This window comes from Lethenteron reissneri, chromosome 11 (assembly GCF_015708825.2).
Source record: "Lethenteron reissneri isolate LAM-NWPU_2019-01 chromosome 11, ASM1570882v1, whole genome shotgun sequence".
In the NCBI taxonomy this organism is placed as follows: Eukaryota; Metazoa; Chordata; class Hyperoartia; order Petromyzontiformes; family Petromyzontidae; genus Lethenteron; species Lethenteron reissneri.
Window position 1 is genome coordinate 2,210,455 of NC_083789.1, and position 25,836 is coordinate 2,236,290.

At 44.1% G+C, this 25,836-nt stretch overlaps 1 protein-coding gene across 1 annotated transcript in view; it reads right to left on the reverse strand.

Annotated features, from left to right (window-relative positions):
- Positions 1-15,546: 15,546 nt before the first annotated feature.
- Positions 15,547-25,836, reverse strand: part of LOC133341267 (centrosomal protein of 170 kDa-like) — a 77,283-nt gene continuing 66,993 nt past the window's right edge. The window contains 1 exon segment of the mRNA XM_061549764.1: positions 15,547-17,068. Within this exon segment, the coding sequence (XP_061405748.1) occupies positions 16,593-17,068 (476 nt within the window). The 3' untranslated portion in view covers positions 15,547-16,592.

Sequence of the window (25,836 nt, forward strand, 5' to 3'; positions counted from 1 at the left end):
TGGCCTTCAAAGGAAAAGTATATCATCATGGGGGTGCGTTTCGGGCAATGGAGAAGGGCCATCGCCTGAAACGTCGCCCTTTATATACTTTTCCTCTGAAGGCCACAGTGTTATGGACGAATGTTTTGAGTTTGTTATCACGATGCAAATGTGGAATACAACTTATTTTTATCAATGTGTTTGCGTGTTTTCTACGAATGAAATGCAATAAAAAAACACCCAAGACTCGCACACGAGCCAAACCAGTTGTTCCAACATAGCGACAACATCCACTGCTCGATGATGCTTACCTGCGTAAGCAGCGCCTTGTCAGCGGTCCAAAGCACCTTGGCCTCCACAGCCCACACTGCCAAAGACAACGGTGCCTGGATACCTGGTCCAAGAATTTCCCCACCGCGCGCATGATTACGAGCCCATCGCTGTTTAAACTAGAAGAGACATTCTGGGAAACATCCTGAGCACAACATGTACTCACGCGTTCGCGTGATTTTCTCTGAATGTCCTCCCAAAAAATGACAGCCTTGCTACCTACGTGTGAAAATGACTCTGGGCTTTAATATTTAAGGGGCAAGATTGTTTTTTATATTGTTTGTTTCCGTCATGAATAATATGACATGACTGCAACAACAATCCTTAATGGTATACTCTTTTTTACTCGACCTTTTGAAATAGCGGGCCTTAATTAATTAGAGTCAAAACTTTCAACGAATTAAGCATGAACTACACGTAATTATATTCAAAAGTCAAGTGCCTTCCTCATCAAAGGAGTAACGGGGCTGTGTTCCGTAGCTCTGCGACGTGTGTACGTTGAACTTCTTTCGCACCGTACGTAGCCAGCTGTGCTAATCAGAGGTGCGGGGGAAGGAAGGACAAAAAAACTAAACACAAAAAACTGTTCCAAAGAAATTAGTTTTAAATCGAGATTCAAAAGTGCATCGCTCCAATGGCTTCCTAAAACTAGAAGAAAAAGCGTTCCAGACGGCCGCAGAAGCGCATCTGAAAGCGCGCGATGCGGTGACCGTCTTTGTTTGATGGTTATCCAAAAGCCGCCGCCGCTACTGCTGCTGCTGCAAGGATGACCGGAGTTTGCCTGATGATGGTTCACGCTCCTTGACGAGATCGGCGTGGTAGGGCCCGTTGTGTTCTCGGGCTGTTCCCGCGTGCTGGGTGCCACGCTGGCTAGGAGGTGTTAATTACCTCTCCTGGTATACAGGAGGTCGTGGGTTCAATCCCAACCCTGACACCTGCTGTATATTCGGAGTTTGCGTGTCTCTCTCTCTCTCCGTGGTCACGTGGATATTTCTCCGGGTCCTCCAGTTTTTCCCTCCACATTTACAATCAACATATCCACGCGTTTCGAGTATTTGGCTGCTACGAATTTTCCACGAGATAAGCAATCATTAGTGATAGCCAGGTCGCTTCTGTTCGGACACGACTCCCCACGCGCTGGGAAGCATCTGCCAGCCCGCGGTGCGAAACGGACATCCCGGTCGAGCAGAACCGCGTGAGTCCGTGCAGTCCCTGGGTGCTCGTCACCCTCGGCAGGGCCCTTGAGCTATTGGGAGAAATTCCACACGTCCAGTCGAGTGTGAGTGCCTCTGTAAACCTGCCCTCACCGCGCGCACGCCCCACAGACGTCCTAATTCCAATCTCGAGAGCTACCGAGCCTCAGTGTCATCAGCCATGATCTGTCCACTGCTGGCGGCAGGCCTCCCGAAGCTGTCAACATCTGGACTGCCTGTGAGAAACAGCTCTGGGGCTCATCGGATTCCTCCAGTCGAAATACAGATTCAGGTAAGAAATCTGATCTCTCACGCGTCATTTCGCTTAGCACCTGCGCCCCAGCTGATATAATCGCTCCATCTGCACGGTGAGGGAGCTGTCGGGCACCATCTCTTCTTCAGAGAAACTCATCCACTGTTGGCGCGTCCACGCCGCGAGATCTAACTGGTGACCTCTGGACAACGTAGAGAAGCCAGAGAGAGAGTGGATAACGCTTGGAGACTTTACACTTCTATATTTGCGTGCTACGAAGGAGAGCCATTGCCACAGTTATTGTTATTGATGAACGTGTTGAGGTGTTGTTTGTTCTAGATTTGAAGCTTTCGTGACTGCAAGTATTCATACTCTTAGGTTTTTTTGGTAAAGTCACGTAGGTAAAAATAAATAATATATTTTTTAGAAATAAAATAATAAATCACGACGTTTCGGAGGCAACACAAGTCTCCGTCATCAGGTGGGACCGTCACAGCTAGATTTACTGTATCAAGTGAGGCAAAATTACAAATTGTATTTAAGAGCTTGTATCTTGGAATTTGAGTTATTATTTAATTTATATTATTATTTCTATTACTATTATTATTTACTTTTACCTACGTGACTTTACCGAAACAACCTAAGAGTGTGTTGTTTGTTGTTGTTGTTGTTGCTTGTGAACCACTGCCAACGCAGCAGCATCACCAAATAATCTGCATGACAAGTCCAGTGTGATGACGACCCATCGCGTCATGGCAGCCTCCCAAAAGCTGCAAGTACACACACGTGACTCTGAACACTGCAATCCATGCAGAGTGCACTCGAGTCGCCGTTTTCTGCTCTTTGAAGTGTAAAGTCGATGGAATGCAGCAAATACAAATCGTTCTGCAAAGCATGCATCATTTAGTACAAATGTGTTTGTTGGTGAAGCTCCCACTCCAAATTCCGAGGTGCAATCTGAAGACAATCATAGCTGGGATCCTCCTTTGTAGTGCCAATCGTCATTTGAATGGCAATTATATTTTTTGAAAAATTCAGTTTAAATCTTTTCGAGCTAACTTTATTTTTTTATTTCTCAAACAAACTGCACCTCTGTCATCGTCGGTATCAGCCATCCTCGATCCACTGCTGGATGACGGCCTCCCCCAATCTGTCACCCATCTCTCACGATGCTCAGGTCACACAGCCTTATAACATAGCCTGCGAAATTGTTAAGTTTAAAAAGGTGGTTTCGTTTGCCGACTTGCCAAACAATAAGTTACATTTAATGGGACTATAGTACATGAAAGAGAACTGAAAGTTATCGAGGAAAACAAATATATATAAATACGTTATTTTCGGCCTTTCTAAGAATATATAGCACGGGATACTGTCAAGAATATTTTCATAGAGGGGCCCATTGTTTAGAGGAAGTGTCATCACCATTAACATCTGGTTTAACAAGCAGGATTCAGCCAGCCCTGATTCTGCTGATGAGACACAGAAGGGCGAAACTAATCCGGAGTTTATTTGCTTGAGCAAATGCTGCTGATGGGGTGACACAGTGCTCTTCCACGTACATCTGTGTCTGTGGCACGGGTGTTGTTATTTGTGGGGTCAACACAACTAAGCCATGGGGAAAGTGACCGTTTCAGCAGTAGCAGCAGCAGCAGCAGCAACAACAAAAAAAGCCTAATAAAATATGTTGATTCTTCTTCAGCTGGACCGATTAACAATTTATTTTCCACAAAATCGTAGATTTTACTTGTGTATATTAAATTGTGTATACGATTTCGGCCAAAAGCCTTCACGAAAGGCATAACGCAGTTTTCAGCAGGCGGTACCTAGATGCCGACTGCAAAAATGACCCCCTTTCGTGTGCCCAATCTCGTCAGATCTCCAGAAGCTCAGCAGCTTTGAACCTGGTAAGGCATTGGACGGGAAAGCACAGTGACCTCCCAGGAAAATTGGGCTTCGGTAACAGCAAGATGGGCAGGAGATGAAAGTGCTGCGTGTCACCCCTGATAAACGTGGGTTTCCTCCATGTGTTACAGTCTTCTCTCACATGAAGCTCAAATACACGTGAATTAGAATTTTGCCAAACATCCCAATTCAGGAATCCTCTTAACAAAATAGTCTTGAGACTCAACTAATTTTTCGTTATGACCGTTATTGTCACACATAACGGCTCTCCACGGTGATGTAGGGGACAGACATTGCGGATTCTATTATCCATGATGTTATCTGCAAATTTACCCAATCTATTACACTGTGCAACAAAAAAACATTTTTAGGTAGTAAGTGTTATTTCCTAATTGCGTATGCATCAAAAGTACAGAAAATTGCTATTATTCCCCACAAACTTTGCTGTGAATGTCACCGCATGGAGAGTGTTGATGAATATTTAACGCAAAAATAAGGGGAAGTAATTTTTTTGTTCAAGACATTTTTTTAGTAATAAGAAAATATCTTGATTTGAAGCTTTCGTGACTGCAGGAATCCATACTCTTAGGTTCTTTCGGTAAAGTCACGTGGGTAGAAAATAAATAAATAAATTTTACACCTAAGTGACTTTACCCAAAGAACAAAAGAGTATCAAAATAATAAAATAATAAATCATATTTTCTGTTTCAATGCCAATTCTGTATCATCAGGACTCATCGGACTAACACGGTCGGTTACGTTTTATTGTGATTGTCTCTAATGACTGTAATGTAGACAAAAAAAATCTATTTCCTGAGTTTGTGAGAGCCTAAAACGTAGAGATATTCCTTGTTCCGTTCCACTTCTGGGCACATCCCTTATTTTAGAGGCCATGAAATTAGTCTTTTTGGTAGAGCTTCCACATTCATGAGAAGCAGCATGTGATCCAGAAACTGGGCAGCTGAGCTTTTTACGATGTAACACAAAATATGAATGACGTATTCATTATGCATGATATGAATTACATATGACATAAACATTAAATGTGTAATGATACGCATATATGGTTGTTATTTTTTTCTGCACAGCTTGAGTTTGCATTACAGAGAAGAAAACTAAAGCGTCCGTGGCCACGACCCAATATCCTATCTGGAACGCTGCAAGTGGCAATTCTCCAACCAGTCAATCTCACTACAACTACCGCATTTCACAAGTTCAAAGCCAGCTTTCTTTGGACAGTGAATACCAGCCCTAAGTTATTTAATATTCAAGTCATTCGTATACAGTACAATATTCACCATCAGCAGTGTCTTCTCTGCCATCCATCGCCTTCCCAGAGGTTGCCACTGGATCCGTTGAATTTCTGCAGCAGCAGTAGCAGCAGCGTCCTCCACTGTTTGCGATCACCATCATCATCATCATCACAGACCATCTGTGGGCGATGTTTCCATGGCATTCCTCTCCATTCTCGTGCCAAGCATCAGCAGTACCACTGCACATTATACATTCCTGGAAAGCTTCAAATAGGTCAGGAGTCGCCGACAAAAATAAGAAGAAACATTATTTACGAATTCGGTAAAAAAAACGCAATATTTCAAGAGCCACAATGCACTGTGTGGTGAATACGAGACGGTGTGGTCCTTAATACATAACGCCACGAAGCCGCAGTCATTAAAGAGCCACCGCATGGCGCTTCGAAGCCGCAGGTTGCCGATCCCCTGGTATAGGTGAATCAACTGATTGATAAAAAAAGTACTTAGAATAATCATCACCGGATTTTGAATGGGACCTTGGTTTTCCTCCAATGGAAAATAATAAGTTACGACTTTGTCTGCTTACACGGGAAGGGACAGCACGCTTGTCTGACCTTAACGATCCATTGATTGTTGTTTATTTTTACGAGCACATTGCCAAAACGCGGAGGGGATGGAAATGAAGGTAGTTATTGTTGCAGCTGTGCATTCCGATCACTGTCACACTGGCGGCAGTGGCAGAGGAGAGCGGATCGGTGCCCGTGAGAAAAAAACATCAATAGCAGCGGTGTTATTGTTTTATTTGTCGATATTTTTTGTCATCAGCGGTATTACTCATAATAAAGGCTTTTGGGTTAGATCGCGTAAGTATAAATGTGTCGCAACCCTCCATTACCCGACACGGCAAATTAGTAAACAATGTGTCACGTTGACAAAAGGACTTCTTCAGCCCAACCGGCGTGTTTGAAGAGTGAACATTTAGAATTGTGGATTCACTCTTCAAACACACCGGGGGGCTGAAGAAGTTACTACTTGGCGTTTTGTTAACGTGACACATTTTTTTTCACTCATTGGCCGTGTCGGGTGGTGGAGGGTTACGACACATTTATACTTACGCGACCTAACCCGAAAGCCTTTATTATGAATACTACTGGTCGCGAAAGCATGCCACGTGTTAATTTGAGCGGTATTACTGTGAACACACCCGTCGCTACAGGCTTCAAGTACAACAGTGTACTTTGCATACTGCAGAAGGCGCATTCTCACAACAAAGTACATGATGGATGTAGCCACGCAATGATGCAGCCACTGTTTTTTTGCACTCACAACGCACGTGCAACTGGCGAGCGTGTATACAAATCGATTTAGTTGCGCGTCATAGCAATTATATTCTGATTGCTGGAAATGTCAATGGTCTAATCGTGCTGAGTGAACGTGACGGAACTAGCCAGAACGAAAACTAAGAAACGCTAATGAGACGCTAATGAATAATGTTGGCTGCTCGCTATCCTCACACTCAAAGCCTTCTGGCTGACGTGGTAAGTAAACGTCTCCTCCATCTCAACACACATGCATCCATTACACACGATCGTTCAAGAGAAAACGTCAATTTTAGTCATCGCACGTAAGCCTCAAACTTTAACAAATCTAATCAAGTACGTGCTAGGATTCATAATCAACGTTTTGGAGTTTAGATCGCGTTATTTATAAATGTGTCGTAACCCTCCACCACCCGACACGGTCAATCAGTAAAAAAGTGTCACGTTGACAAAAGACAAATAGTTCACTACTTTAGCCCACCGGTGTGTTGAAGCGTGAAACCACAACATTTACAAGTTTTGAGTAGTACGACGTTTCGCTGGTAATTGCATCCAGCATCATCGGGCAATTCGCCAGAATGGTGAGGCTCTGCTGTGTTATTTATCAACGTGACACTTTTTTACTGATTGGCCGTGTCGGGTGGTGGAGGGTTACGACACATTTATAAATAACGCGATCTAAACCCAAAAACGTTGATTATGAATATTGGTCGCGAAAGCCTACGTGTTAAACTGACGTGGTAGGATTCTTCTTTTTACTTTTAAATGAGCTTAGAGCAGGGGCTTGAGTAATGCCTTGTTTGGTTGGTTGGCAGATTCTGTAGATTTCCAAAAGGTGGATGGCCACACTGGGAGAAACAGAGCCGAATTGGCCCTTAAGTCCGTCCCCAAACACCAGCGGAAACTGCCGTACACACCAACCTGGCAATGACTCTAATTTACATCCAGTATTTTTCCCCATGCAAGGAGTATGTATATACGTACGTTGAACTTCTTTCGCACCGTACGTAGCCAATCGTGCTAATTGGAGGTGCGGGGGGAGGGGCAACAAACGAGGCACCAAAAGCAGTTGTAAAGAAATGGGTTTTCAATCTGGATTTAAAAGTGCATAAAACTAAAGCTAATCAATCAAAAGCTCTGGACGGACTGATGGAGGCAGAATGTATGTATGTTGATCGTATTTCCCACCTTACGTAGCCAACCGTGCACGCATCTGCCCACCACGATGACCATGATGGGCAGATGCGCGCCTCCAGACCTTCTAACCATCCACCCCCACACCTCAACCCAATTCTTACATTCCAATGCATTTCATTCCCAGCCACCAGCAAGAGAAACGCCTCAGCAGTCAAGATCTCCTCCACCACTGGTAAGCAAACCCCATTTTAAACATCTTCCTCACCAGCCCTTACTAGCAAGGTGAGGTATGGTCCAATAATTGGAAGACGACGATCTATCAAACACCGGTGCATCGCAGCAAGCACATTGCAATGTTGCGAATGGACTGGAAGACGCCAACAGAGCGCATCCCATGAAACGTTTCAAACATTTGAAGTATACCGCAGAAGATTTTGTTCAGCGTTCTAGAGTCGTGCATTCACGGTGCCGCTGACTGGTACCATGGTGGTTAAGAGAGGTGACTGATACCATGGTGGTTAAGAGAGGTGACTGGTACCATGGTGGTTAAGAGAGGTGACTGATACCATGGTGGTTGAGAGAGCTGACTGGCATCAGTCGTCACTCCGTTGGCACGTACCTCATTCTGGCACAGGGAATGGTACAGGCATAAATAGCAACGTTGACACCTACTGCAAAAACTCGGCAATACCCTCTTTAAAAAGAAGTGCGTGCGACTCAGTGAAGCTTCACTGGGTAAAACGAGTAGAATAAATACATTTCATTCGCCACAACACGCTTGATGAAAGGTAAAATGGACTTAAAATAAGGAACCTGAAATTTCAGTGATATTTCACAAATTGCACTACTTTAGTGAAATTTCAACTTAGAATGTTTGTCGCGTGTCAAAAAGCACCGAATGTTGTGAACGAAGGAGTGAGCTGGAGTGAAGAAGGGGCGAAGCCAAAGCACCGCCTGCGATGATGTACAAACCTCGTGGACCCCGATTACTTGGAGGGACACTATGCACTAGAGTCCTGATCTGGAAGGCGTTTACAGCAAGCTTCCACAATTTTTAAATAACCTTTTCACTCTACACCCAAGCTTCCGCATCGCCGACGAATACTTCCCAATTTTTATCACATTTTTAGAAGCCAGCAACCACGAGCCTGAAACTAACTAAAAACAAGAAGTACCCGACTTCATGAACACATTGAAAGCACAGTAGGGGAAGGATGCTTGTTTCAGAACAGATTGAAAATAAAACAATCTGCACGTAACACCGTCAAGTCAGAGATGCTTAATATTATCTTTTTTTTACATTTCTGCCTTGATTTCTCCAATCCGATTTTCATGAAACACGTTTCAGGCGTGTTTCGTTGCTTGACCGTCCTTCTAACATGCCTTGTGTTGTGGCAGTTGACAGATCGTGGATGATCAAGGGGAATTAAAATTATGAATACCATAAAGTGTCTTCTTCCGTTCCACAATGCAGAATTATAATGTAAAATCGTGTATTTCCAACTAACATATAAAAATCACAAAAAACACCAAGGTGGATCGCAGGTTGGACTAAAAACGTTATGTATCACAAGCACCGCACAGCAATTATTTGGTTGAAACATCTCATTCTAAAAAGAGTTAGTTGATTGCAATCGTAATAACGATAAAAAACACTATTTAACACGATTTTTGTTCCTGGGTAGTGTTATTTTATAATTGATTATGCCTCAAAAGTAGAGAAAATTTATATTAATCCTCACAAACTTTGCTTTTGTGACCAGAACTTTACGTGAAGGAAAGACACAAATGCACACGTTTTCTCATTGAAAATAGGTCAATTTCAAAATATCACTGTCCTGGTCAAAAAAGCAAAGTTTGTGGGGATTAATAGCAATTTTCCATACTTTTGAGACATAAGCAATTGGAAAATAACACTTACTAGCCAGGAACCAAAAAAACATGTTACTATGAAATTTATTCAGATGTGGAGGAGAGTACAGCTGCACAGTTGATAGCACACAGCGCTTTGAACCCCGTGACCTGGCAAAGTTAGTTCCCGATCCGAGAAGAGACATTTCACTTTTTCACTATCAACTCTGGTGGCACACAACTTGGTTAATATCTGTGTGGCCAAGAAAAAGTTAATTACATAACCATTTGAAATGAGTGGATTATCAAATAATTCACTCTTATTCACCATATAATTACGGAAATTGTGCTGCTTTAGATGATACCAATTGCTGCTCTGGCCCATGGACTGGATGGTTAACATCAGCGGCGCGTGATGTGAACCATTCCTAGTGCTGAACCCCACTTGATGCCGAATAAATCACCAGCCCATTGTGCAGTGTTCCAATCAAAACATCTTGCTACGTCTAACATTCATGGCAAATCTTAATTCCCCCATATGCGAAAGCACTATATTAATGTTGACCAGGTACATACTTGTGCCTGCACATATCCGTGTCAGTGTCATTGCGTGCGTTAACATCAGCGGGGTCGGCAATCTGCGGCTCAGCAGCTGCATGCGGCTTTTGGAGGAGCTGCGTCGTGACGTTACTCATTCAGGCTCACCACCGTCTCGTGCTTACGGGGCATTGCGGCTCTTGAAATATTAAAGTTTTTTTTACCAAATTCGAAAAAAAAAATCTTATTATTTTGGTTGCCGATCCTTGGTGTAACACGAAGCACTTTCTAGTACGACGAAGAATAATGAAATATTCAAGATACCAATTTGTTAGTAAACATTTTAACCTTGCCCTGTGTTTTGGCGAAGGTCTTTTACCCAAAACATTTGCTTCTTCGCATTTTTATTATTGCCAAGCTCCCTTTTATTTAGGCACAATACCAGAGGCACATGTTTCACGGGCAAGTTCTGAAGGTTACGCTTTATTAAGATCAGAAAGCACGACAGCACAAGACACAATGCCCTATGCTGTTCAGTACGCAAACGTGGCTCTAACGATTCAAGGACATAAAAATACGGTTATAATAAAATTACGGAAGAAGATCATATATAACTACATCGCAATATGGCATGTTTTCAAATAACTTGTAAAAAAAACGATCAAAAGCCACTGGGGACCTACCCCCGCAGGCGACTTAATAAATACTTGAAGCTTTGCTCTCTAATTACAAAGTATAAAAAAAATAAACAGCACAATCACACACAAACATTGCAAATGTAAAAAAAACCAGACGGTACACAGAATTTAGTAATCGCTTCTTGATAATTATCACGAGACACGGGATGCGTGGATGTCAAAGGGGACCAATCTTGCTGCAGGCCTCGGAAGCTGCAGACACGGAATCGCCGTCTTGTTTTCCTTCTGCGGAAAACGCTTTCCTCATCCTCCCTCTCTCCTCCTCCTCCTCATCTCCTACACAATTAATTTGGCAAACATCCTCAAAGGATCAGTACACATATTACCGACAGCAATGGGGCATTAACTACGCAGACAAGCACGTCACGAAAGGACCCAACGTAATAAACAACGCAAACGTCACTAAACCTCAACTTACTTAAGTACACGTTATTATATAGGAAATACAAGTTTGTTACGTTGTGAGAGTAAAAGGTACGAACTCTCAGAATTACGCCAGAGAATAAGCTGTTAATGGAACCCAGCGAGTTAAAACATGAACCAACTTCTGGCATCTCTCAAATTTAAATTATGAATTATTTCAAATCCCTTCTAGATATTGTTTGCTAAAGTCAGACATGGCATGTACCTATATGCAAAGCGTGGATTATTTGCAATAAGCAATACACACAACATGGAATCATAAGTACCCTGTTGCTTTGCAATATATATAAAAAGACACTGGAATAGGGAACTGATAGGAAGAAATTTGATACAAGTCATATTTAAGAGTACAAATGTCCTGGGGTTTGAGTTCCTGACAAGGAAAATAAATCTAGATATTTCCCACTACTGCTCATTGGTTTTTTTATTTGTCCAGAGGACCCATGTTAAAGAACTGGCCACACACTCAAGAGAGCAAAACGTGTTCTGGCAGAAGCCTCTCATTCTGCTACCTATTTGCAGAAAGAAAAGAAACCATTTACGCCACAAGTGAAACTCATTCTGGCGTAGCTGCATTCTACGCAGCAGAAAGCTCCACAACAGCATCTGCTGCAAGGGACAAAGTGGAGACCAGCAAAGTTCGGCACGAAGAGACAGCCCCCCCCCACCCCCTTCCAATTCAAGTTCCGCTTTTTCACAAAATGTTGTCGCTGCGGAGAGGGTTTTGGGGAATTGCTGAACTATACGCCGCTCTTATTATGGGTAAGCACATACATCCCGCCATTGGCAGAATGGATCTGCAAATGCGTGCACTTTTACACACACATATATATACACATCATATCAGTGTGCGCCTGTAGCCACGTTCCAAACTCTTCCCTATGAAAGTTAAACAGGGGTCCCCCCCCCCCAATTTGCGTAGATCCGTTCGGAACGTAGTGGAACTGTGGCGCTACTTCCAAAACGGCCGCACAAAATTGCGAACTTTTCCACATTATGTAAAAACAGCTTCGCCCGACACACATACGCGCAATAGACGCGTACGACGGATGGAGGTCAGATCGGTCGATGCTGTCTGGGCATGGGACTACAAGCTGGCATGGCGACGCTCCCGTAATTCCTGGCCCTGCCACGGAATTGATTACTGTCCGCGGAATAAATGAACGCGGTTTGTGCAAATTTTGTCCAGCAAAATAGAATAATGCAACAATACAAGTCGCTTCGTGGGAAGTTCGCACCGCAAGATGTTTCCACCGAGGACGACTTTATCATCGAACAAAGTTAATTGGGCCACCTGATGTGTTGTAACGCTGTGAAAAACTAGCGCTGAACACAACTCAGCAGCTTGGGCAGTGCACTTAAGCGTGTTCCTGAGAGACAAATGCAATATCAAGGATAACGGTGGCTTTTTTTGTGTGAATGCAAACATACAAAACGTTTTTAGTGAAAAGAAAAAAAGTAGCGTTTTTAAACTCAAAGCTTTGCACAGACTAAACAGTTTTTTTTTGTTTAAAATTTAATTAGTTTGTCTTCTTTGGGCCTGCTGTGTGTGGCACCATTTGAAGTGTCACGTGCAATGGAAATTCTTGGCAAAAAAGACATCAAGCGTAACCCCACACGCATGGGAGTAGAGGGCTAAAGATAACCTCAATACCTGGAATAGTGACAACTCTCCAAATTAACCGACCACAAGGTAAGATATAAATTAGAATTCGATCGAATACAAACATGTACCCGAGCAGTGAAATTTACAATAAAACATCCCGATACAATTTTTTTTATAGATATAAATGGAATTCACATGTGCAATGGGGCACTCTGTTGGCTGTGTTTTAAAATCATAAACGAGCCACGTTTTCAAACCCATCATCATCCCTTGTCACCATCACCAACGTATAACGGTGATGTATGTACGAGCACGTCTTAATTTATTGTCAGCCCCATAACCGAATGTTCAGAATCACCGTGGAATTCAGTTTTTCAGTGGTAAGCTAGCTTTCGTGCATTTCAATATACACCTTAACATTTTAACAATCGTATTGAATTAGCGTTGTGGGAATGCAGAGATGTCTTATAAAGCACTTATTTACAAAGCGTGGACATTATTTGACATTTCTGTTGCGATTGTCCACGACTCAGAGCCATAATGTAAGGCACCACCAGAGTGTAGTCTAAATCTGGTGGCTATCTGGACAGTCCTTGTCCTCCCCAATGACGCCAAGTTTGGATAGAGGAGTGATTCTTTCAGCTCTGATTTATACATAGTATTATCAGCTGTTTTTAGAATATTTTAAATTGGAGGAATCCGATGAGCTATGAAGCTCTTTTTCTCACATGTCCAGTAGGGGCGGGTCATCAAGTTACACCAACAAATACAAAAAAATGTGATATTCTTTAGCGTGGCAACTTCTCTAAGAGTTTGATGCCGGATCGTTATCTTACCGTTTACCACATTTTCCTCTTTAGGCCAAGCATTTATATTCCGACAACACGTGCTTTGAGGGGTCTCAGCTCTTCCTCTGTTGCACCTTGTCATGTTAGACATCCCCTGCAAGCTGGAGGTTTATTGGTCTGTATCCAATCATCATCGGACCCTAAAATCTGTCTAAAGATTCTGTCGATGTATTCCAAAACTATGGCGATAGAAACACAGTCAACCTCGTGTTCTTATGAACACGAACTGATTTACTCGTCTTTATTTCTTTCATATGGCGTGTGAAAAGCAACTGATAAAACGTAACTTTACGTTGAGTTTGTTCATCTATTCGATGGCATCGGTTCACCCGTGTTACATCAGTAAGCATCAACTAAAAACAACAAAGGGGGTAAAAGCAACATCTGATAAAAGCAGTTTATTATTGGTGACATTACATTAACATGCTGGCTACTTTTGCCTCTTACAATAATGATGTATCTCCTGCTGAAGTGGACATATCACCTGTAGCTTGTCTAACACATAACCGACAAAGATGAGAAGTGTATTTTATTTAGTTTTAAACCTTGGCTCATTAATGTCAAACTAATTTATACACATTAAGGTCTCAACTAACGGAACATTGCAAGTTAAAACGAAGGGATTGTATATGAACCTGGTGATCTAACGTAGATTCCTTCCCATGGTTAATGGACGTGGCAGGCGATATCCAAACCGATTCCTGAATCTCTCCCCCTTCACAAACCCACACTGAATAGCATGGTGACGTATGGTCAAGCAACCCCCCTCCCCCCCATAGTTAACATGGCACGGGAAGACTTTCAACCAGCATTCGATTGGCAAAGGGCTGTAAATAAGAATCGTTATATTACTTAAAAGTGCCAACTTAGTACTTACTTTTAGTCATTTATGGTCTTCACTAGGTCACACACAAACGGTTTTGTTAAAATACACATTCAAAATTGCAAATAAACAATAATCATCGACTTGTGTTGAGTCCTCGAACTAGACAGATTTAAACAAAAAAAACTGCGACATCGTAAATGTTCTCTGAAAGTTTTCCGCCGAGATGGAGAAAATTTATTTTCTAATCTAAATCAGACTTCCCTCTCCGCACCGTCATCTATTTCAAACACGAGACGTAGTCTATCTCCCTTAGCCACTGTGGATGAAATGTATTTTTGTATGTCACCCAGGAGTTCGAATATTACACGCAGGTCCAGCTGTACGCATTATAAAATATAATCCAGTACGTGCGTTACAGGGTATGGCACAAAAAAAAGAAACTAATTCTGCAATAAATCTTGTAACGAATACAGCTTTAAAATAAACACCGTCATTACTGTATTCCAATGTTTTCAATGGAGTAAACAAAAAACATTGCAAATGACACTTAGAGAGTTTGGTTGCAATAACGTAACAAGTTTACGGATAGTAAAAAAAAATATGGCTTACGTCACAACTTTCCAAAAATGTTCTTGTATCTCGTGAAAAAGATATCTTTTAATCTCTTTGAACTATATTGTACGGTATCGTTTTTTTAATTAGGTTACGCTTTTGAAAAAAGAAAAATCTTGAGTTACTAAATTCCATTTTCCCTTTGGAAAAAAAAAACCACATTGAAAATTCCTGGCCAATGTTAAACTCCCCAGATGCCTGTTACTACTCACAGAAGAGGCATTTCATAAACTATAGTTAAAATACTATGAAAGCAGTGCCATTGTCTTGAGTGCAGGCTATAGAATTGGCTCTAGTGTACACTACCAGACGATCGTTAATGACACGATGGATACTCTTGGGATTGGCTGGCAAAAGCAAAATAAAAGTCAGCGCCTCCTTGCTCAAAATGAGCGATGGAGTGGACGCTTATCTCCATCGCTGGTCCTGAGCCAGTGGTGGAAATGTTTACACTCCCATGGCAGACGCCAACAGAGTATCTACGTAGGACCACCACTGTTGATTTCCCACAAAGTGGTACTCATTCTACCGACCCCTGAGTGATCGTGGGTTGAGTTGACTAAAAGTTGAGATGCTAATCCTTCCAATCGTGTGTCAAGCACTATCCCTGCAGTGCCATCCCACCGGTGTGATAACACACGACCATATTCTCGAGATTACAGGGTGACCCAAAAAAAACGGGCCCCGTGCACACGGGGCCTATTAGAGTTGGGGCCCGTTTTTTTTGGGTCACCCTGTACGATGACCCCCCCGCCCACTCCTGCCCCCCGCCCCCCACCCCCCCAGAAATTAAGGCGAAAGATAGGGGTGCGTCTTACATTCCAATTGGTGTGCTTTATGTAGAACGTTATTGATATAGCGAGAACTAGTTTGGGCCACGGCTTACTTTCCCAAGCGGCGTCGCATAATCCAGACAATACGGTAAAGCACAAGCCGGTGTCTGGCGCTACTTGCCTACCATGGTGGCCGGCCCTGAGTCAGCGGTAAATATTCTGCATTCCTTACGAGCGGGCTGTTCTCTCTAAAGTTAAACGCGTGTTAAGTGCAAAAAGAAAACTCAACTTCACTATGGATATACATTGCAACTATTGCCGTGCTATTAATTGGCGAGCTACTTAATAAGATGACAACTCATGGACGAAGTAGGATTGACAGTACTTAGTACGGCTGAGTGCACGTTGTTGTAATTTAATATTTAAAAAATCTAGGAACCATGTAAAAGTAAAAAAAATATATAACACAGAAAATGTAACTTGACAAGACAATGAGGAAATGAAAAAGATACAATACTGAACTTTAAACTCATTAATTTGAATGTTGGTGCTCATAATTAACAAAGAAATATAAATAGGTGGTCATTATTACAGCATTGGAACAAAGATGCAATATATAACCTGAATTGGATGCATGTTTTGACAAATGTGTGGTGGCTAGTGGAAGATAATGCTGCCAGAAAGACGTTCCACTAAAAGTTGATGCACCTCGATGGGTTTTTGCACAAAACGCATGTTTCACCTGGCATCTAACGCAATCGCACAGTGATTACATAAGATATCCGTCCAAGCATGCTCTTAATAAGGCCTGAAAATGTTTCCTCTCTTCATCGGCTATCATTTTTCATTTTGCAACCGCTTAAGCCTGTACACAAGAAACACACACACAGGCCACGTAAACCGCGTCGATTTCCAAAACATTTCTTTCCTTTTAGACAACCTAACCCAGGTTACGAACAAAAAGAACAGAGCCAATTAGAATCCACTCCGTCCACACAGTCGGCTTGGCGAAGGAGAACCGCGAGCGAGCGCAAATTCAGCGGCGACGCACTTCACCCCTGCGAGCCTTGGCCATCTCCCCCCCCGCCGGCGCCGTTTGAGCGAGCGGAGCGCGAGCCGGCGTCCGTCCCCGAACCGTCGAGGCTCTCCGCGTCCACCGAGACGGCGAGCAGGGACAGCCGCGGCGGCGGGGGGGGGCCGCCGTTGTCCCGTCCGACGCCGCGGCCCTGCGACGAGCTCGTCTCCTGGCCGACGCTCGACGGCGGCGCGTACGCCGCGGCGAACGACGGGACGCCGTGGCCCGGGAACGGGGCGGGATGGCCGCTGGACGCCGGCATCGGGGTCAGGGAGCCGGCGGGGGTCGGCTGCCCGCCGGCCGACGTCGCGTGGACGAGCTGCGGGGCCGTCACGCCGGGGGACTGCGTCGTGTAGCCGCACGCGGCCCTGGCCGGGGTGGTGGCGGTCACTGGCGTGTTCAAGGTCCCCGCGGATTCCAACACGCGGTCGGGGTCAATGATGAAGTTGATCACTGCAAGACGGACGTAGCCAAACAAAAAACGACAAATCATGTTTAGGTCAGACTACACTGACCATCAATAAGCCCTCAAAGGGGAGTTTGCGACGTTACCGGCAACGATTGATAATTTTATCAAGAGTTTGTTTAGCAATACACAGTTGATTATTGAAAGGTGTGTCTGTTACTCAATAGCTACTAATAGGTAGCTTTTTATATGCCAATTAAAACACTGTTTCACGAGGATACAATTTTAAATGTAATTTTTATCAGGCCCCATGGTATAAAGTGCAGTCTCCAACTAAAATTTTCCACTCTATATCTCTATTCATGGACTATTAAGGACCATTGCCCGATACATCGACGATATTTTTTCATTCAACGCCTCGGTGTTATTGACCATGTTGATTTTTTTGTTGTTGCAACAATTGGTTTCAATAAATGTTTCACCAATTGGCTTTGCGTCACCGACAGAAATGAGGTCCTGCCTGTTAATCGTTTAAGGCAGTACTTAACCTTATAACCAATAATATTACATGTCTGTAAATCGGAACCACGTCACAATGCATGTCGGCCTTCCTGCACTCCTTCAGTCAGCAGAGCATGACATCACACGAGACAGTAGCAAAACAGAATAGCTTTGTAGTCAAATAAATTGGTCACTCTAATCCAACACTAATTGATGCTCAATTATGTTCTATCAAGAGTGATTTGCTGCATTTTCGTCATCCGATATCGCGTATTTAAACATCTTAAACCTCAAGAGCGGGGCTAGGACAATTGAAGTTACACAATTATAAATGAAGGATTTTTACTTAGTTACTGTTAAAGCTGCTGACATCAACGTTTCTCATTTGAGATGGCTTAAACGCAGATACTGTAGTTGCATATGCTTTCTTTCATTCGCACTGCCTTAAATGAAAGAGCACGTTCGACTCACTATTTTTTTTTTACATATTTGTGCCGAAAAATTGAGCCATGTACCAACTGACACTCAGCCTCCAAAAGTCGGGTGTATAAATAATAATGATGCATCAAAACATGGTGCGTTGAGACCGTTTCTGATTGCTGGGTTAGAACTGCCATCTCTAGAAAGGAGTCGAGCGATAGGGGAAGAGACAAGGAAAACAAGTTTCAATATTCTGCTTTTACCCCCAAACGTATAAACGGAATGTCTGGAAGGGAATCCGCTGGACATTATACAAGAGTAGCACTCCCTTTGGAGTGCACTCGGCTGTACTAAGTATTTGGAAAGAAACTCTTAATCTGGATATGAGCTGTATTAGTGTGTTCCAAATGCACTAACTCAACACTTTTCGACACAACTACATACTTTGTGTCAATGTGGTATAAAGCATTACCCAAAAGCAGCACAATTCACATTAAGTCTTCCAATGTATGCAAATGCATCGATCTTATTCACAGCAGGTCACTAATAAGAGTCGAGACCGAATTAATATATTGTTTTTTGTATCCAAGCTTTTGCCAAAAGCTACACAAAATTATCCCAGCCACTTCGCCAGAAATAATACGAAATATGTAATTCACTGCCGTCTGCGATAGACTGGAAACACTTTTTTGGCCTTGCTTTGACATGAAAGAATGCACGTACAAATGGGTGCATGACGCCAACTGGAACACGCCAATAGGGTCTCTTGCAATTACGCGTTATTCACTTAAGTTATAGAATGGCCTTAAACATGATTCACAGGATGTCCATTCCTCGTTAATTGGCATGTTGCAATAACCTGGGCAGAGACATTCGACCAAACTTCCAGACAGCGATCTCCACACGCACATCCACGCAAGCAGACGAAACTCACCACCCACGTCAGCATGCATGGCTAATTTGGGTGTCACGAGATCTTGAACTATTGCCGCAGCCTTAATTATTATTACTCTAAAGTTTTGAGGATACACAAAGGATGCTACGCTTAATGTTGAACTATTTAATCGCCCCATCCCACACACACACACACACCCTCCCCCTTTCAAACACAGGCACTGACCAGCGCGGTGAAGTATGGTCAAACAGCCCCCGTGACAAATGCAGGAGGAGGTCTTCATTGAGCAGTGGAATTACAAATAGACTGTTTTATTCAGTTACTTACATTAACATAAACCAAACATTCTTTTTTTACTAGGAACGCGTGGAATTAAATATATAATTAGTCTTGCCTTGACTTTGATTGCACAGAACCTTTAATAGTAGGTACCAACATTAAAAGTGTTTACAGAAATATTTTCCCCGACCTTTATTTACTGCAAAATAATGTTTTGGTGTAAATGACACGGATCACAAATATACCATACACACATTTACTATCAAAATGATCAAATCGAATTTTTATTTCAAATTGACGGCTAGAGGATATCCATTGCAATTTTCACTTTTTTTACATCTATAGTATAATGATGTTATTTAAGCCCTGGGCAAAGGAAATAATCATTCCTTAATTGCATCAGTTATGACATTTGATATGTTTTCTACATTTACAGGGAACAATTTACCAGGTAAAATACCCATTAATATATTTGCCTTCCAGCTATCATCAGATTCTAATCACACACTTGGTTCACACAAACTCCAGTGAGTAATCATATTAACCATGCAACTTGCACTCCCCCCCCCCCGAGGTGTATAGGTTTTTTTTCTAATATATTTCCTTACACAGCAGCAACATTTGGTGATACTGTTAATGGTGAAAAACCAATACAAGAGATTCCTTATGAACGAATTAGGATAATTACAATGTCAAATACTATTGTGCAGGAGTCCAGTCTTGGTTTAAACCTTTCATAATTCCAAATTTAAAATAGAACACGACAACTACGTATTTGCCCAGGGAAGCCACACCGAGTCCCAAGGGTTGTTTTCAGGAGGGCTCCGGGATTATTGAATGTGGAAAAGTTGTATGGACTTCTTAATAATTCTGTACTTGTGCGCATGTTGTCTAAGGCTGTTCAATAAGAGAGCATATTGCACCGTTGGACTGCCCGGTCAATTGATGTAATGCTGGTTGTTGCAAGCAAGGGTCGCCGAGCACGACACTGGTGTGCCGAGCGAAGAGCGGATAAGTAAACACCGATGCCGAATTCTGCGTGACGGCGGTGCGATGCCACTGACCCTACGCAAGGACTGACCAATGCTAAAACACGTGATTTAATTAACAATGTCAATGTCGCTTTTGGGTGTTTGCGATACGTTTCCAAACAACTTACCGATTTACGTCTGCCCCCCTTTAACGTTGTCTCGCAAAACAAGTCATCACTTTATTTATCTCGATGTAGCGGAGGGTTTTGCAAACAGCGTGCACGCACGTGTGAGCGGCGGTCAGTGAAGTCTCGTCAGGACAAACAGGCGCATAGAGAGCAATCAGAGGAAGGCGACCAATCAAGAGGCGATCAGGGGAAGCGGACACGTGCGCGAGACGTCGGGAAGACACCGGCTTGACGAGGGCCACCTGAGGGCACTTAATGAGGAGGAGGATAAAAGAGGAACGTGTGAGGCAGAGGTTGGTTGGAGTGAAGACAAGAGGGAATTCAAGAGAAGTCCGGGACCCCCTCTCCACACCTCGTTCTCTCCAGCGGTGATGGCTGATCCCTCGCTGGAGGCACGGGCGAGGATGGAAGAGGATAGGCAGGCTAGCAGTGGAGAAGCTGGCAGAGTGTATAGTGAGAGGCTAGCAGTAGAGAGGCTAGCAGAGTGTATAGTGAGAGGCTAGCAGTGGAGAAGCTGGCAGAGTGTATAGTGAGAGGCTAGCAGTAGAGAGGCTAGCAGAGTGTATAGTGAGAGGCTAGCAGTAGAGAAGCTAGCAGAGTGTATAGTGAGAGGCTAGCAGTGGAGAAGCTAGCAGAGTGTATAGCAGGAGGCTAGCAGTAGAGAAGCGAGCAGAGTGTATAGTAAGAGGCTATCAGTAGAGAAGCTAGCAGAGTGTATAGTGAGAGGCTAGCAGTAGAGAAGCTAGCAGAGTGTATAGTGAGAGGCTAGCAGTAGAGACGCTAGCGGAGAGTATAGTGAGAGGCTAGCAGTAGAGAAGCTAGCAGAGTGTATAGTGAGAGGCTAGCAGTAGAGAAGCTAGCGGAGAGTATAGCAGGAGGCTCGCAGTGGAGAAGCTAGCAGAGTGTATAGTGAGAGGCTAGCAGTAGAGAAGCTAGCAGAGTGTATAGTGAGAGGCTAGCAGTAGAGAAGCTAGCAGAGTGTATAGTGAGAGGCTAGCAGTAGAGAAGCTAGCGGAGAGTATAGCAGGAGGCTAGCAGTAGAGAAGCTAGCAGAGTGTATAGTGAGAGGCTAGCAGTAGAGACGCTAGCGGAGAGTATAGTGAGAGGCTAGCAGTGGAGAAGCTAGCGTAGAGTATAGTGAGAGGCTAGCAGTAGAGAAGCTAGCGGAGAGTATAGTGAGAGGCTAGCAGTAGAGAAGCGAGCAGAGTGTATAGCAGGAGGCTAGCAGTGGAGAAGCTAGCAGAGTGTACGGTGAGAGGCTAGCAGTGGAGAAGCTAGCAGAGTGTATAGCAGGAGGCTAGCAGTAGAGAAGCTAGCAGAGTGTATAGCAGGAGGCTAGCAGTAGAGAAGCTAGCAGAGTGTATAGCAGGAGGCTAGCAGTGGAGAAGCTAGCAGAGTGTACTGTGACAGGCTAGCGGAGCGAGCGAGAGAGCGCGAGCGAGCGGAGCAGACGAGCAGTACAAGCGGAAGGTTTGCACGTGAGATACGTGGCGTTGAAGGCGAGGAGTTCTGTACGAATAAAGTGACACGGGAGGAAAAAAAAGTTGTCCGCGTGAAATAACACCGCTACACCTATACCCGATTTGCGTCGCCTCAACCCCACACTTACTTCGCCGACGGCATCGTCCGTCTTTTCTCGTTACCCGTCGCTTCTCAGCCTTCGCCACCACCACCACCTACTACTACTAGCCTGTACACCGCTTCGATTGACGTCTTTTCGATATTCGTAATTGTCGCACCTTTCAGGAACGCGTCCCCGACGTAAACCGGGATATTGCCGTATATTGTTGTAGTTCTGAACTTTTAAGGATATTCTTAGTTTAACGGTGCTAGTCCAGCTTTCATGCTTCCTGATCAACACACATCTACTGCACATTGTGAATGACATGTAATTGAGGGGAAGAAAAGACTCCTCCATTGTAGTACAACGTCGTATATCTGACTCGCTGGTGTTTACGTGAAAATGCCAGATATGTCTGTATCTATAGAAAAAGGCAGCAACACCATGCAAGAAAAACACACAAACTGCTTTTATTGTCAGAGGCCAACGCGTTCCATAGCCTTGAAGCTGCACCGGCAAAAGCCCAATCACCCCAGAAACGGAGCCTTGACCTCGAAATACTAAAAAGGAGATATCAGAAGTTGTCAAGGACCTCATTGGTGGTGTAAAGAAGTGAATGAGTTCCTGTAAGCATTGTGCGACTAAACCCATTGACAGCCTTGTAGGTCAATAGCAGGGCCTTATAATCAATTCGATATTTGATAGATAGCCAGACGTCTGTCTAGTGGAGTCCCTTTCTGCCAGCAGTGGCGTGAGCGAGCAATTGCAGGACTGTACCTTTATCCTTACTACCCATTTATAATTGAATGAATAGCCACTGTCTGTGACCTTGTCTTGAACAGTAAAGGTGGACTTTCTCCCGATAAGGTAGTAGTAGTCCACAAGAAATACAAACTATCTGGACAGTGGGGGGGGGGGGTGAGGAAACATGGAAAGTTTAATCGGGCCACAATTTCCATCGACCGATGGGGGGCTCTGTGTTTGGTTGGTCCAAGTTGGGTCCAGAGCATGCGAGGTGCTGGCCCATCACCGGCGTTTATATTTCATTACGGAGTAGTATTAGCCCTCTCCAGACCCACACGCTGTATTGTGCCTCCGCATCCCCATGACAACATTTGAAAAATACAAGCAACACACCACGCGCTTGCTTATACGATCGAGAAATTCTATATTTATTAACAAGGTTTCCTATTCTTGGGTTTGGAAAATATGAGGTTACAATTAAATTCTCCAGTAATGCCTTTTTTTTACAAATTCATATTTATTGGGATACAACGGAAAGCCATACTTTAAATACCGCAGTTGGCTTCCCCGCAAGAGAGATATTGGCATTTGAAATGGACACGTTATATCAATATTCCTACGTTATTAAATGACAGTCCAGTTTTACATTCTTTACATTGTACATAATTTTTTACCAACCTTGTTCGGTCCTCTTGTTATGCTGTACTCGTTTATCGCGAACGCCACCATGGTGTAATGGTGAGCACACGTGGCCTGCAATCTCGACGCCGCACGTTTGCTGGCTAGAATTCTCAACGTGGCCGTGAAAACGCTGGTGAAAGTTTCTCAAATCCCCCCCGCCCCCCCACGGCCTCTGTTCGTGCGGCAATATTCATGGGTAGACCACGGTTAGTCTATCAGCAGGTTGCGTGTGGTGGGGCAAAGTGTGGGTACTCCACCTCTTCCAAGGCGTTTGGACAACATGGCACGTAGGCCAAACCACCTTCTAGAGGGGCTCTCTAGAGCTCCCCCCCTCGAGTGGAGGCCCTTCTGCTGATGTATTACAACTGCATCTGTTCACCTGCCTTTCTGTCTCCCTCTACTCTTATTTCATTCCAATATTGTCACATTGCCGACCATGGGATCCTGGTCAGCTTATTCCGTGTCCGAACTGCAGTATTTTCTTCTGTTTTATATCATTACAATTTAATAATATTTATTCAGAGAGACCATGAGATCGGGGCAGCTCTCTGCGCATGAAATACAAGGATGTAAACGTAAGCTCCATACACCTCCTTAACACGGCGTGCACTGCATGCACGCACGGGATGATCAAGATCATTGTGCGTGCACTGTGAAATAGGATTTTGAACTCCGTGTCTGGCTCAGGTTATAGTCATCCTCTGGATCCCTTACAGGAGTTTCGTGGCTCTCACAGTGGAGTCAGCGAGACCACCAGCCACAGTTGACGATGCCCCCCGACATGCCTTCCATGCAGTGTAAGTTACACATTGGCTGGTGAGTGTGCATAACTGTGCTATATAAAGATGCACCCTTCCACAATATCCCCTGGACACATGAGCGACCAAGTGTGAGTGCCTGATGACCCCTGACAAGATATAGTATTTTGTAAAATGGTATACAGGCGAACAATCTAAAGCTTGCTCATTCGTTGAATACTGCATTTGCTAAAAGGTATTTTGGTTCTGTTACACGACAATGGATCTGTCTTGGACCTCATATGATATATCTGTCCGTCATTAATCATGACATTTCAATTAACTCAACATTTTTTTTACTTTCAACGAGCTGAAATATACCATGTTAAAGAGTTACCTTGCGGCAATGTGCACGGTATATAGCGTTTACAGATGACCTACACTGGTCCATACCAACGGTATGTCAAGGCTTGTGCTGTACAGCTCTCTCCGTGTGTTTTCGCGTTGTACCACACGGTGTTTTGGCACGACGTTCGACGTTTCGCTCCATGTGCTGGAAGCCTTCTTCAGCACGTGAATTGGGCGGCTCGTGTTATCCATCGAGCTGCTCAATACTGCTCCTCGAGAGGCTTCCAAGCATGTGGAGTGAAAGGTCGGACATCATGCCGAGCAACGCGATGCGGCCCACAGCGCAGACCACAGACCCTACTTTTTTTTGTGTTTACAGAGACAAAGGTAAAAATCCCCCAATATAGCCTTCAGACTGTTGGGGCTAGTGCTGTTAGCGAACACTGATGAAGGCTACGAACGGCACACAAGGGGGTGGGTGGCCAGCACCGTGCCCAGCCGCCTTTGTCTCCCGACTGGCAATGTATATACACACCGCACCAGGTACTCAAATAAGGCCGAGTCGACCTAGGGAAGGGCCCAGGACCGGTTCAGATAATCGTCACTGGTGTTGGTCGTGAGCGGGAATCAACCACGGGTTGCCGGGTTTGTGGCGCAGCGCGCTAACCGCCACAACACTACCGCTCCCCACAATAAGCCTACAGTTAAGAAATGTAACGATACGCCTTTACTTGGACACGGTGGTTTAGAGCCCCATCACCGTTGGTCTCAAGCCAACATAGCCACTAGGCTTGCAAAAGATTCAAGTCCGTTCCTTCGAGATGCAAAAAAACGCTCATATCTGCAGTCACAATTTAGTTAAAATGCAGCGCGCGATTGTGCGTGTTTGATGCTTCATTGTGCGTGCACGTGGTTATAAATCACACAGGCCATTTTGGTGCTTTACCACGAAACTCAAACGTTACGAAAAAAGCATTGCAAATAAGCGGCCACGTTAACAACTTGCTCCTTCGTGGCGAACGGCGATTTGGTTTTGAACGCCACGTAAGCGCTCCTGCATGATGCAATGAAGTGCGTATAATCACTGCCTGGGCCAAGGGCTCCTCATGCTGGTCACTTGTGGCATTACCAAATATCATTTGAACAAAAATGCACACGCAGATAAGAAAACCCCCTCTAAAAACGTGTCCTCGGGTCATCATCCTCGGGCGTTTATCAATCCGCTGCTGGATAAAGGCCTTCCCATGCAGGCCCCATCCCTCACGGCCCAGTGCCGCTCGCATCCATCGCACTCTCCTGCACTTGAACCGATCTCATGGCTCCATCTTCAAGGCGATTGCCCTCTTGGACGAGTCCTCTCCTTTGGCTGACATTCTGTCACCAGTCTCGTCCATCGCCTGTCTACCGGTGGGTCCTGCCCAAGCCCATTTTCTTCTTAGTTATTAATTGTCAATATGTCGTCTCTGACATGCCGGATATCTCTCGTGTAG